The 18,391-nt window shown below is 39.6% G+C and overlaps 1 protein-coding gene across 2 annotated transcripts in view; it reads right to left on the bottom strand.

The window, feature by feature from the left end:
• Positions 1–18,391, bottom strand: part of stac (SH3 and cysteine rich domain) — a 36,388-nt gene that overhangs the window by 3,591 nt on the left and 14,406 nt on the right. For both annotated transcript variants that reach the window (XM_086050491.1, XM_086050490.1), the window contains 7 exons: positions 15,261–15,342; positions 15,073–15,179; positions 11,007–11,088; positions 9,712–9,782; positions 6,759–6,856; positions 2,087–2,138; positions 1,497–1,634 (listed from right to left, as the gene is read on the bottom strand). In XM_086050491.1, the coding sequence (XP_085906617.1) occupies positions 1,497–1,634; positions 2,087–2,138; positions 6,759–6,856; positions 9,712–9,782; positions 11,007–11,088; positions 15,073–15,179; positions 15,261–15,342 (630 nt within the window). The remainder of the gene's footprint in view (positions 1–1,496; positions 1,635–2,086; positions 2,139–6,758; positions 6,857–9,711; positions 9,783–11,006; positions 11,089–15,072; positions 15,180–15,260; positions 15,343–18,391) is intronic.

Raw genomic sequence — 18,391 nt, forward strand, 5'->3', positions numbered from 1 at the left:
ACACCACTAGTACATAAAACATGTAAACAAAATTACAAATAAATGAATTAATTGTGTCATTTTGGCCGGAGCTGCATTTGTAGTACAGTACAGTACTTTGAGTGATATCGTTATTACAAAGTTTGTCCAGCAGAGTGCGGTCTCACACAATTGCTAACACTTGAGTGCTGATCTCATGTCATGTCATGTCATCTTCCAAACCGCTTATCCTATACAGGGTCGCGGGGAGTTGCTGGAGCCTATCCCAGCCGTCAATGGGCGAAGGCAGACTACACCCTGAACTGGTCGCCAGCCAGTCGCAGGGCATGCTGATCTCATAATTTCATTTAATTTATTTGGTTTTTTTTTTTACATACATTCCAATTAGTGGTCGGGTATGCATCTGGGACCTGGGCCTTACTCGACTTCATCCACCTCTGAAGAACACCCCTCGCATCACTATTATAGAAACCATCAATACTATGCAAAAGCACTGTAAAAGAACGCAACTGTGCCAATTAAAATATCTACAGCAGTAAAATAAATATTCGCCTAACATGACAAAAACAGACAAATGTAAAGCATCATCGCTATGCCGATTCTTAAAATGTACAGTTTGAATGTGTGCTCTCACCACTGATTCCAATATACAAGCACAATTTGAGTGTAGTTGCTCTACCTCACGGTGAGGTTAGTACATTTCAAGTCCAAATTGAAGCAGCTCTCAAGTGCTGTTACAAACACACAAAAATGTTCCAGATCATTTTGTGTGACCTGTGTTCTCTTTAAGCGATCACATTATGTTCGCCGCTGAGTTTTTTGGGAACACGCCGATCTCGTGGTTGGTGGCTTCATGTCCGCTGAGGGTTTGCTTGCTTGACTTCTCCCCTAGTGTCCCACCATAAGCATTGTGAGAAAAGGGACGACTCATTAAAGCATATTTGACGAATAAGTCATATGCGGGGGCCTAAAAACTTGTGATGAGATGAAGCGAGGGCGAGTGACATAAGAGGCCTCCTGAGAGTTCTTTGAAGATAGTTTAGGAGCCACAGGATATCAAATATCTGTTTGATAAGATCTAATGACTGATCATAAATGACACACTGGTATCTGTGTCTTTTGAAATGTCATTAAAGGGCACTGAATCCTCAAATAGGGATGTTTCATTTCACTCAGTGGCCAGTATTCCCTACAAAGTGAAAAACATACAATGAGATTTGGTCTTGGTCTAGCGCACAGTAAACCCGCCTCCTTTTGCGCGCAGTGTATAATAATGAGATAATCCTGTGGTGTGAGTTGTGTTACGAGTGAATTTGCCCCGATAATAGGGTCCGAAACAGATCGAGGTAGACCATGTTAAATATTAAATGCGCTCATTTTTCACAACTACAAATGTTCATGTGTGTGGGGAAAGCTGTATCACGGCGATATATCATGCAGTTTTTTTCATTGGCAGAGTTAAAAGAAAGAAAAGAAAAAAGAAAGCAAGGGCAAGAAAAGAAAAGAGCAAATAGTACCTGTCCCTCCTTCAGCGTAACCTGGCCCTGCTCCCTGCAGCCGATGAACGTCCTGTTACACCTAAAAACCTGGTCTCCCGCCTGCAATTGATGAGCGAAAGATGCCGGGAAGAAACCGATCCTGTCCTCAATAACCCCCTGGAAAATATCAAACAGATGATAGGGGATGAGTTGTTGTTCTTTTGTTAGCTTCAGCGCTATTGGTTTTACTTGCAAAATTCTCAAAACAGGCCAGATGTGTGTTTATCCACAGCCTGATGAGAAGCAGCAGTGTTAAATGCATAATGAGTTAGCTCATGGTCTGCTAGCAGCATGCCGCCGATGCTCAGGGATCTTTTATCTCTCCTTTATTAGGAATGTGTACACACAATCTTGCTTTTCTGTCTCTTCTGCTGCTATTATTTACTGGTCGACTCATCAATCAATTCATTTATTCCAGGTTTGTTTAGTTGTGATTAGGGAAAACACACACACACACACACACACACACACACACACACGTTACCATTGCATTGGAAATGCTCCAAAACAATTCATTCTTCATAATAGGCTCAAGAAGTCATGGTGCGTAAAGGTAATTTAACGCTTACCTTCCACCAATCATCATTGGATTCATCAACAAGCAAAATCCGGTCTCCCGCCCTGCAACAAAGGGGAAAACAAAGAAGAAGTCAGCCAAAAAAAGGGTGTTTCTTTTCCAAATAATATAGAATTGGGTGAAATTAAACTGTATTCTGTCATTTAATGTAATTAATTTCTGAGCTTTATGAAACAAAATGAAATTGTACCACAATGGAATCGTGTGCTAGCATGCTCATTGCCAGGAAAGCTAGGTGTTAATCTGATGTTTTCCCTCTTTGGGCATTATATCTTGGCAAATTAATGGGAAAATGCCTTATCTATTGGGTGAAATAAAACTGCCTCTTCTAATAGTTTCTGAGCTACCGCAATAAAATGTTGAACTGGCATGTTAGCTGCTAAGAAAGTTAACTAGGCTATGTTTTTTAATTAAAGATGAAACACACTTCCTACAAAGTTTAAATGTTTGATCTATGTATTTTTTTGCAGCTTCCTTTGACCCTTAGGCTAGAATTCTGCATTATGACAGCAGAGCCATCGCTTTAATGTGACGTGCGTGCCTAGCTGCTGCCTTCCTACCATTAGGATGTATAATGTTTTTATTCTGTTTTGAGGGACAGCAGGCGAGTGAAGAAATATGAATTCTTCAGAAGCAATTACTGTCCAGTAATTTTCTGCTACAGAAATGCAAAACACTATATATAGCTTATTTATTATTCGCTGAAAAATGAATACAAATTTTTAAAAATGCCATAATACAGGTTTATCGCGTGATACAAAACTATATCTTGTCATTTAGTTAAATGGATGTAGCACAATGGATTCCTGCATTTGTATGCTAGCTTCTATGTAATACAATTTTAGCTAGGTTTAAACACATTTTTTAAAGAGTTTTTGAAGATTAAGCCGACATTCTCTCATATTTTACATGTTGATTTTTAACAGACATTTCAGTAGATGTTTCTCTTTCTGGCCTGTTGAAAGAATATTCCAACTTTTTTCTAGTTATCATTTTCTAATTAGTTTTCACAGCTTTTAAATACCAAAACATAAGTGGTACATAAAAGTATCTAAACAAGGGGAATGTAACAACTAGGCTACAGTGTTTGTGACGTAGGTAGCTAGTGCAGCCAGAAAAGAAGGTGTTTATCATCATCTTGTCATTCGCACCAATCCGTTTTACTGCGAGGAATTCTTCTTTTCCAGGAAAATCGTGAATCACTGTACCGCATGTCTGTGTGCGCCGTAGTAATTACACGCATCTGCTCACAGTCATTGTTGGCAAAGTTCGATGCATTAAAAAAAGAAAGGAAAAGGAACAGCTCTACTGAGGAAATGTGGGTTTTTACATAATTTCCCCTATTTCCATCTCTTGTGATTGTTGGAGTGTGTCGTTATCCTGGTAATAATCACCGTTACTGAGAAAACACGGTTCAGTGCGGACAAAAACACATTTCCAAATCTTTAAGATGAAGTGTACCATGAGAGCATCTTCAGAAAAGGACCTGGTGAAAATTTCTGAAACAGTTGCACTTGGCAGTTCTCATCATCATTAAAATCAACACATTGTTAAAGTAATCAAGACATAATCAAGCAGAAGTGGAACTCTCTAAAAAAAAATAAAATTAAAAAAAAAAAAGGATTCTCTCACAAGTGAAATGAATGATTATTTGAACAAAGCTTTTTTTAACCGTACTTTTTGGTGCATATCCTGATTAAAGTGATGGTGATAGAATCCGTTAGCGGAACACGGAGATCATACTGGGACACGGAATTACACTATTGTGTGTGTGCGTCAGAAAGAGTGCACGGTCATGTCTTTAAATCCGTCTGAGTACTTTGGTGGGAATAGGAACAAATGGATGCTTGAGATGTAGGACTGCACATTATGACTAGCTTTGCTTCCTGTCTTAAGAGCCTGCACCAAAGTGTGTAGAAGCGTGCGGTGGCACAGATCGGGCACTCTGACACCTTTGCAGCAGAAAATGTAGCATAGGTAAAGTTTAAAGAATGCACTCACACCGTAGTGCCGGAAACTGGAACGTAAGAAATTCCCCAAGTTGGACTTCCTATTTGTGAAAATAGGGCAAATCAGTATACAGCAAACCGGTTTGCGCTTCACGATTCACAAATTCACATATTTCATATTTCTGCAATGGCCTGAGATGCCACCAGAGCCCCAGCCAATAGGAAAGTAGTAACTGGCATCAAGGAAGTACTACTACATAGTCATAGGCAGCAAAAAATGTACTCAAGTAAGAGTATTGTTTCTTTAGAATGATATTACTATAAAGTAAAAGTCAAAAGTAGGTCTCCAAGTACTCTTGAATAAGAGTTCTCCATGAAAAACTACTCAGGTACTGAGTAACTGGCAGGTAACGTCTGCGCTCTTTATTTTTGTAAACAGCACATGAATGTCAAATAGATAAAAATATAAAATAGGAATATTCAAATTCAAACAGAAAATTGGCCGAACGGTAAGCACAGTTCTGAGATTTAGGGTTTGAAATCTGGGCTCGGGCCAAACTCCTATGTGGAGTTTGTTCTCCCCCTTTTCGCCAACTACTCCAGTTTCCTCCCACATTCCAAATACATGCATGTTAGGTTCATTAAAACTTTTAAGATTAGGCAGGGCTCACATGGTAGACTGGTCATTATTGGATATGAAGCACTTGTGACCATCCCGACTACTACTACTATTCTTCCTTCTTGATATTTCCCACCAGTCTGGAGGCACCGTAGCACCAAGCTACCACTCACAGGTCAGTTTTGGTACTACAACAGGCATCCCTACGTGTGTCGTGTGTTGGTAGTTTTGAGTACCCCAACAGTAAGAACACAATAGAGATGCATTTTCCTCCTGCCCAGGGGAGTCTCTGACTGATTTTAAAATCGGTTAAGATGTTAAATATCGGTGCGTGAGTAACTAGCTTAGTGAAATCCATAGGGATCAATTCGACAAACAATCATAATAGTGGGAAAAATAAAACAACCAGAAGAGAGTGTAGGTCACCATGACTCAACCTAACCGTCATCTGCAGTCCGGGGACACCTGTTACACATGCTAGTGACAGATGATATTGTCATGGGTACTGAGTGTGTGTATGTATGTGTGTGCATCAGGGGCGGAGCCAGAACGTGGCTAATGGGTGGGCCTGGAAAAATCAGGGTGGGCCTGAATATTTCTCTCTCTGAGCACAATCCTCCTATCCCGACACATCGTATATTCAAATAAAATGACAAACTGAATAATATGAAGTTCAGATCCTTCTTAGACAACCACAATTATACCATTCTTAATATTCAATACAATAAAAAAAAACACAAATTCAAAAATAATTTCATAATAATTTACAAAAAATTGAAAAGTATATATTTTTTCATGAATCTCACTGGGTGGGCAGTCTGTCAATCTGGGTGGGCCTGTGCACACCCAGGGCCACCCATAGCTCCGCCCTTGGTGTGTATGTGCAACATAGCAGAGGAGCAGAGGTAGGGTTGGGCATCGTTAAATTTGGACAATTCCGGTTCTTTGATTCGATTCCGGTTCCTAACGATTCTCGATTCCGATTCTTAACAAAAAAAACAAAACAAAACAAAAAAAAAAGTTATTTTTGGACAAATCACATGATCTTCTCTGTTCTTCAATTTCTTGAACTTTTTACTATTTATTAACTTTACTCAAGGCTGTTTTTAACCAGTATATTTATTCAAATACATTTTTTGTATTATTATTTAGTATTATTTTTCACAAGAGCTTTATTTTTGAGAAGTTCAGGACAATACTACAATGCAGCTGTTGCCGCCCGGTATGACGCGAGCGGAGGGGCAGCTCGATTGGGGGCGAGCTTCCGTGCTATTGCGATGCAGCTTTGGCGGCAGGAGCCCAGGGCTGCACGCCGTGCGCGCACACTTTTGTTTTTTTTAAATCGGTCATACTTCGTTCGTTGCTCTTCCGCGCGGCTAAGTAGAAATCGAAACTTAGCACCGACATTCTAAAATCTGAACGGTTCCGGAGAACCGGAATGATGGACCCGGTTCCACTTGATTCCGAGTTTTCGGTGCCCATCCCTAAGCAGAGGTCACTAACATGCTGAGTGGGCACCAGGTAGCCCCCAAATACCATATGAGTAGCCCACGAGCCTGTACTAAAAAAGGTTTATCAGTTATGGAATAGTGTGACTTGTTAGGAATGTTACTATACACGACCATAATACGACCAATCACGGCTCAGCTTCAGAAAACAGGTCAGACGTGATTGGTTGTTACCTGAGCCCTGGGTAGTAGTGATGTCATTTTCAGTCAACAGAAATGACAAAATGGCCACCCCCGGAGATGGCTAAAAACGAGCGGATTAACTCTTATTCCACAAACACAATATTTACCAGAATGCCTTGTTTCAACTAGTGGGCTTACATAGAACATATTTTTGAAAAAAATATGCTTGGGTTGACTTCCCCTTGAATTCAATTTTGACAAAGGTTGGATGATGTAATTTAGGCCACTTTGTCCTGTTTTGAAATCCGTTTTATAATTATTGTCTTTTAAGGTTTGTTTTTAGTATTGTACATTTTGTTTCACCTGTGATTGATTTTTGAAGAGCTCTATAATTGAAGTTGAATTGTGCGTGCGCATGTGTGCGCGTGTATTCGGGTGTGTGTGAGTGTGTGTGTGCAAACTAGCCTCATCTCCAGGTCATGGCTCTCTTGGGCAGTAAAACTGTACAAGGCCACGTAGGTGTTGAGCTGGAGCGCATCTTCGTGAAGCTCTCTGTCTTCCAGCTAGACACACACAGATACACAGCAACAACGACGCGTGAGTCGGTTGTCAGGGGCGAGTTCCACACAGCACCTGAACACAACTACAACACAACGCCTGCTTGAAGAACAACACACCGGCTCAACCTTATCTGATTACATTTAAAGAAAAACAAAGCAGGGGATTAGATATTTAGTGTTAAATTTGGGGTCACATTTTATTTTGGACCCCATCAATATTGCAAATTTAATTCGAATAAGATACAATTTTAAAGATGTACTTTTCAAATCCAATTGAAAAAAAAATCTTGTTGTATTCCCCTGGGCTTCACTGTGTTTTCCTTCCATCATACAAATATGTTTTTGGATTAAGCGAAATTATGTGTACACGACAGTACACTGCAAACTGCAGGTTTGCTAAAATGTAATATTGGAAAGCATTAGGTCCTGTGCTTTTTAATGCTAGTGTTACATACTGTCACAAGTAGTGACCCTGCAGTTATGTTACATGAATTGGTGATAGATTTTTACAAGTTCCGACTGTCTGCAAGGCACTGAAGTTATCTGAGTAAAATTGGATGAGCAAGTGCTTGAATGTCATTGGACAAAGGAATCGGGGCGAGCTTGTGTTTGGAGGCGAAAGCGAGCACAGAGAGTTGACAGCTGAAAAAAAAAATCATTGATGTCATCAATTAATTGAGATCAACTCGATTATTATCACCTACAAAAAAATCTGAAGCCGTTCAACCCATAATCTCTATTCTACTTATTTTGTTGTTGTTTAATCAAAGAATGAAAATTAAATTGTATTTAATTAAATACATTGATTCCCAGTGCCAACGTATGTGTGAATAGGAATGTGACTGACTGTCATTATGCTTAACAACTATTTATTTTGAACTTGACAAATACTTCATATATTTAAAAAAAAACAAAGCTAATACTAAAACTAATAGAAGCTAGACTAAAATTAAGCATTCCCCCGAAAAAATAGAAACGAATGAAAACGGACAAACCTGCTCTAAAAACGAATTCAAACTAACAGAATTTAAAAAGCAATCAACAAAACGAAATAAAAAGCAACTGTTGGGAAGAAAAATTCCAAGGTAATATATTTGGAAGCTCCATGAACAATCCCTTGCTGATGAAAACAAATATAGCCTTGGCAATCTCGTATACGGCACACAAGCGTTATGTTACGCTGATAAACCGAGAAGCTGCAAAAGTTAAGCTGCAATCTGTTCCTTTGAATGCACCGTCGACACAAGTGAGAGAAGCGGTGGGATTGAGGAAGTTAAAATGGGACGGGTGTGAGGCACACACAGTTGTCTGAGAAGTGTTGGCCCAATTAGCACCCGTCCACAAAAATGTCAGGTGTCTTTTGTGGTTGTCAGTTCTCTCACAGTTTGCTACATTTCACACTCATTGAAAGGAAATTGTGTGTGTGTTGGGGGGGGGGCGACGGGTGAAGTATAGAAAAAACACAGGTGGTCTTTTTTCAAGATGGCAGGACTTTGTTTTTCTTGAGGCGCCAGGTAGTAATGAAGCCATGTGTCATACACAAGGACTGGCTGATGGATGAGTTAGAAGCAAGCATGAGGCAAATTGCCTGTGTGGCCTCTGGGGACATAAATAAAAAATAAAAATGAGTTTTAAAAAAGAAAAAAAAATCATCAAATGGGGAAAGTTTATTTATATATATATATATATATATATATATATATATTTTTTTTTTTTTTTTTTTTTTTTTTTACAGAACACGTCCCTTTTATAGAACTCAAACTTAACCCTTTTGGTGCCAGAGTGTGTTCAGTAAAATAGTTTTGACATTTCAAAAGGTTGTAGCTCGAAAATGATTAGAGATAAACACTGCTTGCTGCAATATTTCTACTTTGGCACTTAAAAGGTCATATAAGTAAAAACATTGCTTGCTTTGTTTCGTTAACTTACAGTGTTTCCCTAAATGTCAGTAATTTATATTTTTCCAACTTTAAGGCAAAAAAAAAAGTGTTTTTTTCTACAGTGTCCCGTGAGATTTGGAAAAATGTGATCTCAAAAAAATGAAGAAAACATTTTTGGCTCATTTCAAGATCCGAAATACGGTTAAAAACAAATTTCCTGCTTTTTAAAATGATCTTGTCAATGTTATCATAACTTTACTTTGCTACATGTCTGAGTGAAACCACACGGTTGAATTGCGATTTTCCAGCAGAGCCTCCATCTGTCTGTGCCTTAGCTGAAGCTAATGGACCTGTCGGAGGACGCGCTAACAGCGCGCCGCCAGCTGTGCTCAGCCCGCCGAGCACAACACGATGCATTCGAGTCTCTTCCCCTTTGAGCAGCGAGCGGGCGTTTGTATATTTGCCTTGTATGGTTATTTGTTCACTATTATGTTTGCCCGAATATCTGTGGTCTATTTTCCGCTGACAACGGAGATAAACATGCCAAAATAAAAGAAGTAAGCAAAAAATGCCCTCAAAAAGCTCCTCCGCGCATTCCATCAGGCAGAAAAAGATAAAGAGGGGTTGCTTTTAAAGGTCCCGATGAGAGTTTCATCATCGCCTTACAGTAGTTGATAAGATATTTGTTGCTGCCTGACTAGAGTTGTCTTTACTGCAGAGAGTAGCAGAAGGCCTGCAGACCCAAGTAGTGAGGTCAAGTTGGCTCTATCAGCGCAGGCCTGCCGTGCTTGTGTCAGCTCCAATTTGATTTGTTACCGCAGGAAAAAGAACTTCTCCCTTCTCCATTTCCTGGGAACTGAAGCGGTAATGGCGGAGGGCATTCAAGACAAAGATGAGCGATGCGATGCTGAATTTTTATACTCACCATTGTATGGAACAAATCCATAGATTTTAACTGTGCGCCCAGACATTTCTCACCTCGGAATTGTGGGGTGTTCTCTCTGGCTGATGGTGGTAGAGCTCAGTCCCGTTTTCAAGAACCGTGAAAACTGAGTGAAAATAAATACACATTAAATTGCATAAATCGGGGGGGGGTGGGGGGGGCTTGGGTGGAATGATAGTTCACTCCAAAATGTGTGTGTCAAAGCAGATTGGTTGATATATCACAGCGTAGCAATATGTCTGTGAAGGGTATTTATCTCAAATCATCTTTGCCTAAAAGAATGGAAATGCCAATAATCCGTTCCAGCCTCTCAAAAAATAATCGCATAATAATAAATAAACATTTTTAGAATATTTTTTTTACAATAATAGCCCTCTCTATCATTGTACTTTATAAAAACGTACAGAAATGACACAATTATATAGAATGTAAAGAAAATCGTTTTTGCCACATTTTTTTGCTGTAATTCAATGGACTTTATGCTACTATTTCTGGTGTAGATAAGTTCAGCGCTCAAAGAAGTGCATTCCACATGCTTACATGTCATTGTTTCTTGAAACATGAAAAATTGAAGTGATGAAGCCACAGATTTGTTTGCATTATAGTTGCAATCTGACTGATTTATGTTTATGCCACAATGTTTGGTCGAATTCTGAAGAGGTTGTATTATGCGATCTTAAAAGACTGGAAGTCAGTGTGTGCAAGTCAAGTGTTTAGTAAGTTAACAACTCTAATTGAAGAAGATAAATAAACTGTCTCTCATTCATTCATGGTTCATTTGCCTTTTCACGTACGCCTAATACATAAGACCAAAACATTCAAGTGTAAAAATATCGAAATTGTTTTTGGTAATACAAAATGATTTTTGCTGGTTTTTGTTTCAGAAAAATGGAATGAGGACCTTGAATAAAATAGTCGCATATGAAATCATAATATTGAGGGGAAAAAACACAATTAGATTATTTTTTTAAATCGTTCAGCCTTAGCTCCAATTCATCATTTTGTTTTTTCCACTTCAGAATAGAGACATTTTGATCTTTGTGCAAGCCTGTCTTCCTGCACCAATGGATGCCTCTGATTGGGTCAGTGCTTTGCCCTCCAATACAGACATGATTATGGACTGTAGCTGAAATAACAAAACAAAAAAAAAAACATTGGCACCAGTACTCAGGTTCCATTAATTCTTGTGTTTTCATCCGCAAAATGTGTCCAGATCAGTGGAAAAAAGGGGGGCAAAGCCCTCATTTAAGGGCGAGCAGAATCTTGACAAATCTCAATGGAAGGAAGTTTTTCCATGACCCTGTCGCTACACGGCTAGTCGACTACTCACCATCATCGCTGTGTTTTCTTGACAGTGCCTGTCTGCTGCCATGAGCCACCGCTTCCTCCGGAACATTATCCAAGTCACTGGTCTGCAAAGAAAAATTGGTTGGAAATCAACAATTCAATGACATCAACAATGTGTTTATTATCATGCCTGTTGTTTGCAATAGGGTAACTGCACTGCATTACACTGAGAGATGCTTATAATAGGATGCCGTCAGTGGTGGGAAATAAAGTTTAAAGAAGAACAAATTTAAAAAAAAAAAAAAAAAAAAAGGGCATACATTTGTTACCATACTTACAGTGGGTGTAAAAAGTCTACACACCCCTGTTCAAAGGCTAGATTTTTGTGATGTGAAAAATAAATGTGACCAAAATAAATTATTTCAAAACTTTTTCCACCATTAATGTGACCAAAAAAAGTTCTCAAGAGGGGAAGTGAAAATAAACAACTGAGAGCACGTGTGCTCTTGTAACTGGGAAAGTGTCTGTGTTCATAAATAACCCAACACAATCAAATTTGTGTTAAAGGGGAGTCAGGACAAAACTGCCACCATTTAAAGTGCCTTTGAATAACCCCAAATGAGGTTCAGCTGTTGTTTTTCTGCGTTCTGACAGAAACCTGAACATTTCTGTGCAAACACTGATTGCTATTTAAAACTGTTCATACCTTTAATTATATTTTTTAGCTATCTGTTCCGAAGTTTTTTTTTTTTTATAATAACTTTGTATTTTATTTATAACATTTGAAAACAAATAGATGTACTTTGAACTTTTAACCTTGTCAAAATAGGCTTTTTTGTTTTCTTTTTTTTGGGGGGATTTTTTTAGAATAGATAAAAGTCATAAAAAGACATAAGAGAGAGGTTAAGTCAACCGCAGTTGATACAAGGCAGAAAAAAACAGGGACAGCAACAACGTGGTGGAACGTGAACCAGGCAGCGTTAACACTAATTCAATAGGTTCAGGGAAGCAAGATATTCTACATTTGTGACCTTATTGAAAATAATTGTTTAATGTTGCCGTCTTCAAGAATAGTTAGCGGTGAAGGCTTTGTATCTTAATGTCGTAAAAAAAAAAAAAAAAACTTCTGTTGTTTACATTCTTCTACATTTAACAATTCTTGCTCTGATCTGGAAAAAAAAACACATATAGGTAATTTTTCTGATATCATTTTTTTCTCTTCTAGGTACAAACACAATGCAAGTTAACACAATGAAAATGTTTTTTGTGTGCACATGATTTTTTTGGGGCACATTTACTTTTGTTTGTAAGTAATTTCAGAGTCTGTACTTTATTCATTTTACTTTAAATAAAAGTGTTGAATTAGTGCTTCTGCTTTTGCCCATAGTGTTTTTTTACACAAGTATCTGTACTACTGCTTAAGTACAGCGTGTAAATACTTTTGCCACCTTCTTGATGTAGTGCAATTGTACGCCACTGCAAACTAATTTTGGTTCTCATTAGATTGTGCACGTGTACCTAATGTTGGGGCCGGTGAGTGTGGACAGCCAGTGTTTCCAAGCCTGCATAAGTATACTATTTCCATAACAGACGTGCACACGCACAGCTGCACAAACAGCCTGAATGTCTTTTTCATGTCATTAACAGAGGCCCAAATCCAAAGAAAGACAGACTTTGTCAGCCTCAACATTAAGAACCGTGCCTCACCAGATGATGCTGTTTAAGTAATACAGAGCAGTGATTCATTTGCAAAATTAGTGTGTACTCATCAATCATGACAGTGTTGTTTTTGGCGTAATTTCCCCAGTGTCCGCTCTCCTGTTCCTGCTGACTCTGTGTTCCTGTTCCTACACAGAATCCCCATACCTTAGTTTGTCACTGAAACAGCCCAGTGGGCGTAACTAGTTTATCGCAATTTGTTCATTATCATCAGGGGCAGTTATGATGGAGTTATGGATTTTGCCTCATTTGAAGAAAACGGGCAGATGTCGGACAAGAACAGGAAAATAAATCCAATTAATTCAGTTTATTAGACTTCTTTGTATCTAAAAGATCGTTTTATATGCAATTAATGATGCTGTTGTATATAGTGATGGAATTGGCAAACAAATTTAGTTTTCGGTGCAATTGCCTACGTTCAAATAGCCAAGTGGGCATGACTGGCATGCGTGTGTATCTCTTCAAACTTACTAATTTTACACTTGGGGCACTCTCCCAAATGTTCCATGGTGAACACTAAACACCATCAGAGTTACGTTAAACGCATAACCTATAACCCAGCGCACTTAATCTGTCTCCTGTTATTTGAGTGAGTGAACACATAATTCGGCGCTTGCTATTTGGGATGTTAGTAAATCAGACCCTAAGAGTTTTCCTACTATGAAGCCTTCCTAAGTGATTAGTGCCACTCTATTTTCTCCCCTGTATAAAAACGCCACTGTTCCATGCCCAGATGCAGAGGTGGCCTGAGAGCGAAGCGTTTATAATCAGCCCAATTCATCTCGAGGGCTGTAACATGAGCGTTTGCACAACAGCTCCCTTCATGACTGCTTGGACCAGAATGCCTTTATTGGTAGTGTTTATGGCTCCGCAGAGGTGGTATCTATTTGCGCCATCAGCTACAACATGTCAGAGGCAGCGGCACCAAATAAACAAAGTGTCTGAGGTGGACCAACAGTCGGATGCATGGGGCCCGACGACATAGTGCTGGGTAAAGAGAAAGACAAATGGGATGTTTAACAACATTTTGTAATTTGTGTGGCAAGTACGACTTAATGAGTCTATAGAATTGCTAGCTGCAGATGTTAGCTTTACCCTATTTTGCCACGACCTGGGTACCCTTCCGTCATTGTCCCCCTGTCCTTAGTCATAAAAACAATTGTCCTCCGACCCCATCCATCCTCGTCTTTTTAAAGCACTTCGATCCTCACATTTCATCACTCACCGCCCCCCCCAAAAAAATCGTCCGTGCATGACGTCGTGGGAGGGATGCTAACGGCAGAGGTTTCATAATTCATAAACATTATTTAAAGTTAGCTGGTTATTTTCCTATTGACATCCACCTAAAGGCTGGGAGTATCATGAGTGGATTGAATTGTTTACAACTGTTTAAGTGTCAACCAAGATAGCATTTAGCAGAGCTGGGCACTTGACCCGTTTTTGTCGGTCCGTCCTCCGTCCACGACATAGATTCCCTTCCAACCTCGTCCCTCCGTCCTTATTCATAAAAATGATCATCCCCCGACCTCCTTATCCCATTAAAGCGCTTCCGTCCTTCCACTGTTTTTATTGCAAGTCGCGCTACGCCATGTTGGGTGTTCCGGCAGACCGAGGGCTTTTAAAAAAAATAATAATAATAATTAAAACTGAAAGACTGACTGAAAGTAGGTGCAGTGTGATTTTGGTGAATTTGATCGAGGTGCAGGCAGATAGATCCTGAGCTCCACCCATATGTGTGGTGGATGTCATCATATTTCATTAATAAATATGACAACAGCATGCAATGAACCCTCTGTAGTACTTGGACGCATCATTATGGTCATCATATTTATTTTATTTGGCCGCAGCACAGCTATGTGGAGGACAGTAGAGGGTTTGTGTCACACGCACACATACAAACGATCAGAGTGGAAGTCAGTCTCCAACTCCCCATTTTCACGATGATGATCCATGTTCGCATTGGAAAATTTACATCATCTACCCATGGAGGTCTTCTTGCAGTTCCTTATAAACATACTTTGCTTGTTCAATCTTCCAGTGAGTCTATTTTTGTATTTGTTTGCACTGATTTTTTTAGGCAATGAGAGAAGCCACTTACATTGGCCGAGAAGCTAGTCAGCTGTGTTCACACCCACAACGGCCCAAACACCCGTTTCTAACGCCGTTCATCAGCAGTCTGAGGTCTGGCGTGATATGCTAACATCTTGAGTCACACCATACAAGAAGGCAGTTTGGAATTCTGTTTTAGATGCACAGTTTCCCCCACATTTAGAGGTTCATTTCTATTCGATCGTCAATTTGGTCCAAGTTAAGAACTAGTAAATACCACAAATTAGCCCCATGACACAGCAAGACTAAAGAAATGAACAATCAACTCTGAATGGCCTTACTGAGTTTCTTTGGGGAGACTCCGAGCCACTGGCCCGTTTGGCCTTTTGAGCCAACGACGTCCCAAACCTGAGCGCCTCATAGACGGGGTCTACTTTATTGCCACAAGCTGTAGTGGAACAAAAAAGGGATAACTGAAAAGCCATGTCAATAGATTTGATAGTGTATTGGGAAGAGTTAGGCCACTCACCAATAGGCATGACTTCTTTGATGCAGCCATACTGTTCCTGGATCAGTAACGGCGAGCTGTAGTACCGCCGGAAGCCTTTTGGCTAGGAAGAGACACAATAACATTGAAGATAAGATAGCAATAGTAGCACAATACCGTGATTACAGATTTTTGGGCTAAAACATTTCTAAAAAAAAAATAAAAAAACTTGTAGAAACCGTTGGTTAATTAAAGCAAAGTGTCAGTTCCATATATAATCGTAACTCTCCCAGACTAAAGCAGTTGATCAACTGTTAAAACAATTCAATTTTCTATATTGCTTATCTCCTCCTTAGGTCAAGGGTAACTGGAGCTTATCGCAGCTAACTTCGGGCATGAGGCGGAGTACATCCTCGACTGCCAATCGCCTGGCACATCCAGACAAAAAAAATCATTCACATTCACACCTCTGGACAATTTAGAATATTCAATGCATGTTTTTGGAATGTAGCATAAAGTCAGAGTTGCAATTGAGCTAGAGCCTATTACTGAGGACTTTGAGCATTAGAGTGCAAGTATTGATTCCAGATACTGGTTTATCACAGATGTACCATGAGGGATAACAATGGAATATTGCTATTTCGTGCCACCCCAAGTCTCAAAGTTCAACATCAAACGGAACCAAAACAGACAATAACAAGCACTGATGGAAATCGCAGCAGACCAAGACCTTGGTGCAAATGTAGTCATAGAAATGGTCTCAGTTGCTGAGCAAGCTAATGGAGACGCGATGGTAATGAGCACTCAAAATTTCACCTTTGCAGAAATTGACATTAGGTGTGAATTAAAAGAAAGTGAATGATTACAGCCTTAAATCATGCATGACCATCATAAATCAATCGTCCAAATCTACAGATGGATTTCAGCCTTGAGGAGGGAAAAAAGACTAAAGTTGTATGACCTCAAATAGGGACACCAGGACTGAGAGTCACTCTGTGCCAGGGTCTTCTATTATTTACCTGCCTGATATCTGACCCTAAATAGCTTGCAGTGGCTGGAACCACAGGACATGTTGTCGGCAACTTCCTTAATGTTAGCTTTGTGCTTTTTCAGCTATGGTATTTGTATCACAGCCTTGTTGTTGTTTCAAAAGAAACAGCATGATGCATTGAGGTCGGACACCACGGCAACTCGCTTAACAACAGATTGCCGTGTGGAATTTATTGTATCTCAAATCCACTGAGGTCAAATAGTGTGCAGCATATCCAGCAAAGGTGCTGTTGCTTCAGGCTCAACTAGTTTGCGAATGTGATGTAACAGGAGTTCAAAACATTCAGACAGAAATTGTTCCATCCCATAGTTTAAAAATAACAATTAATCGACTAATTGGGTTGAGGTTAGGGTTTAGCAGTTAGGGCTAGGTATTAATTTTTTTTCCCATAATTCGTCAAGGGGATTTTCACGCTGATGTACGGTGGCAGGTGGCCTTCCAAGAATTGTGCCTTTCAAGATGAAGGTGCCCATCCCACCTTTTGCTTGGAGACAGAGACCTAGATAATGTCACCATAATCCAAAACTGACAGAAAGACTGCTTCAATAAGTCGTTTCCTGCACAGTAGGAGCAAATGAATCAAGGACTACTTTCAGGTTGAGGAGTGCATTATCGAGAAGTGTATGATTGTCGTGGTGTGTTAAAGGCGACAGGGAGGATTGTGATCACAGATTTTGCGGTTTGGAGGAGCTATACAGAACTGTGTCATATGCATAATGATGAGCGTTTGAGTCTGTTATGAGGATGTCATTGTATTTATGAATGGGATATAGGACTCAACATTGAGCCTTGAGGAAGACTGTTGTTTAATGAGAGGAAATTAAGAGTTACCATGTGTTATTTATTGTTGTTGCTGGGATAGGTAATTTTGAAACCTTTGTAGCAGCACGGCATGGTCAACTATAAAAAGCTTTTGCGAGATTTGTGAATAAAGTGGTGTACTCATTTCCTTGGTCCATAGCACATATGATGTTAAATCTGACTGATATAATTGCAGTAGTGGTGCATGTTTGACCCGGCACTAAGGACTCAGCATGCTCACTTTGTGAGAGGAAAGATTTGAGCTGATTATTGAAAAAGGATTACAGGACTTTTCCAAAACATGGTAGTTTGGAAATTGTTCAATAGTTGTTGGGGTTTGATGTATCTCTTTTTTTGTGGAGTGGAATTACATGGGATTTCTAGAGTCTTTTTAACAGTGGTGATGTGAATGGCTGAAGCGTGAACAGAGAGAAGGAACAGGGGTTATGGTTCAGGTTAGGAATTGTAAGATTAGGGTAAGGGTTAGACGTGTGGTTAGTGTGAGGTAGAATGGGGGTAAAGTTTAGGAGCTGGGTAAAGTTTTCTGGGGTTAAGGATTTACTTTTGCCAAATTCCATCAAGGAATGTGAGTCAAATATCAAACCACAATAATAACCTTTTTATGATAAAACCCAAACTGAGTTATATTGTCTAATAAAAACACATTTGTTGATAATGATCCCTTAGTGTTTTCTCATTAGCTTGTGCAGGTGTTCCTAATGTTGTGTCCGATGAGCGCCGTGACGCAACACATGTCCTCTTGCTTGAGGAGGGTTCTCAGGCTGAAGGGAAACAAGCATACCCGCAGAAGCGTCCCAAGATTAGAGAGTCGAATTTAGAGCCGAATCCCTCTGGGGAAACTTTGTCCTCTTTAACCTCTCAACCTCATTTTCCACTCCTGAGAGCCGATCACATCATCGCTCTCCTTCCGCTTGTACCCTGGCAGGATGTACTGGATGAGCTAGCACTACAAGTATAAAAAAAAAAAATCTCCCTTTACAAATTTTTTTTTATCCCATCAGGCACCCGACCAATTGTTTATGTAACTGTATTGTAACTGTATCCACTGGGCAAGTGGATCTCAATATACAGTTGCAGAGTATCATGGAAAACTGAATTTATTTCAATAGTTTCAATAGTTCAATCAAAAGGTGAAATTCACCATCTGAAGAAATTTGAATATTACTTCAAGGGATCATTTGATGCCATTTGGGGGATAGCAGCATTGTTTGGCCTTTTGAAAGGTATTTGCCTATTGGTAAACAGTCTAAAGTTTTTTGTCAGGGCTGGAAAATTCCATAAGTCTCATCTTACACATTGG

This window comes from Filicampus tigris, chromosome 13 (assembly GCF_054856515.1).
Source record: "Filicampus tigris isolate MCC_2025a chromosome 13, RoL_Ftig_1.0, whole genome shotgun sequence".
In the NCBI taxonomy this organism is placed as follows: Eukaryota; Metazoa; Chordata; class Actinopteri; order Syngnathiformes; family Syngnathidae; genus Filicampus; species Filicampus tigris.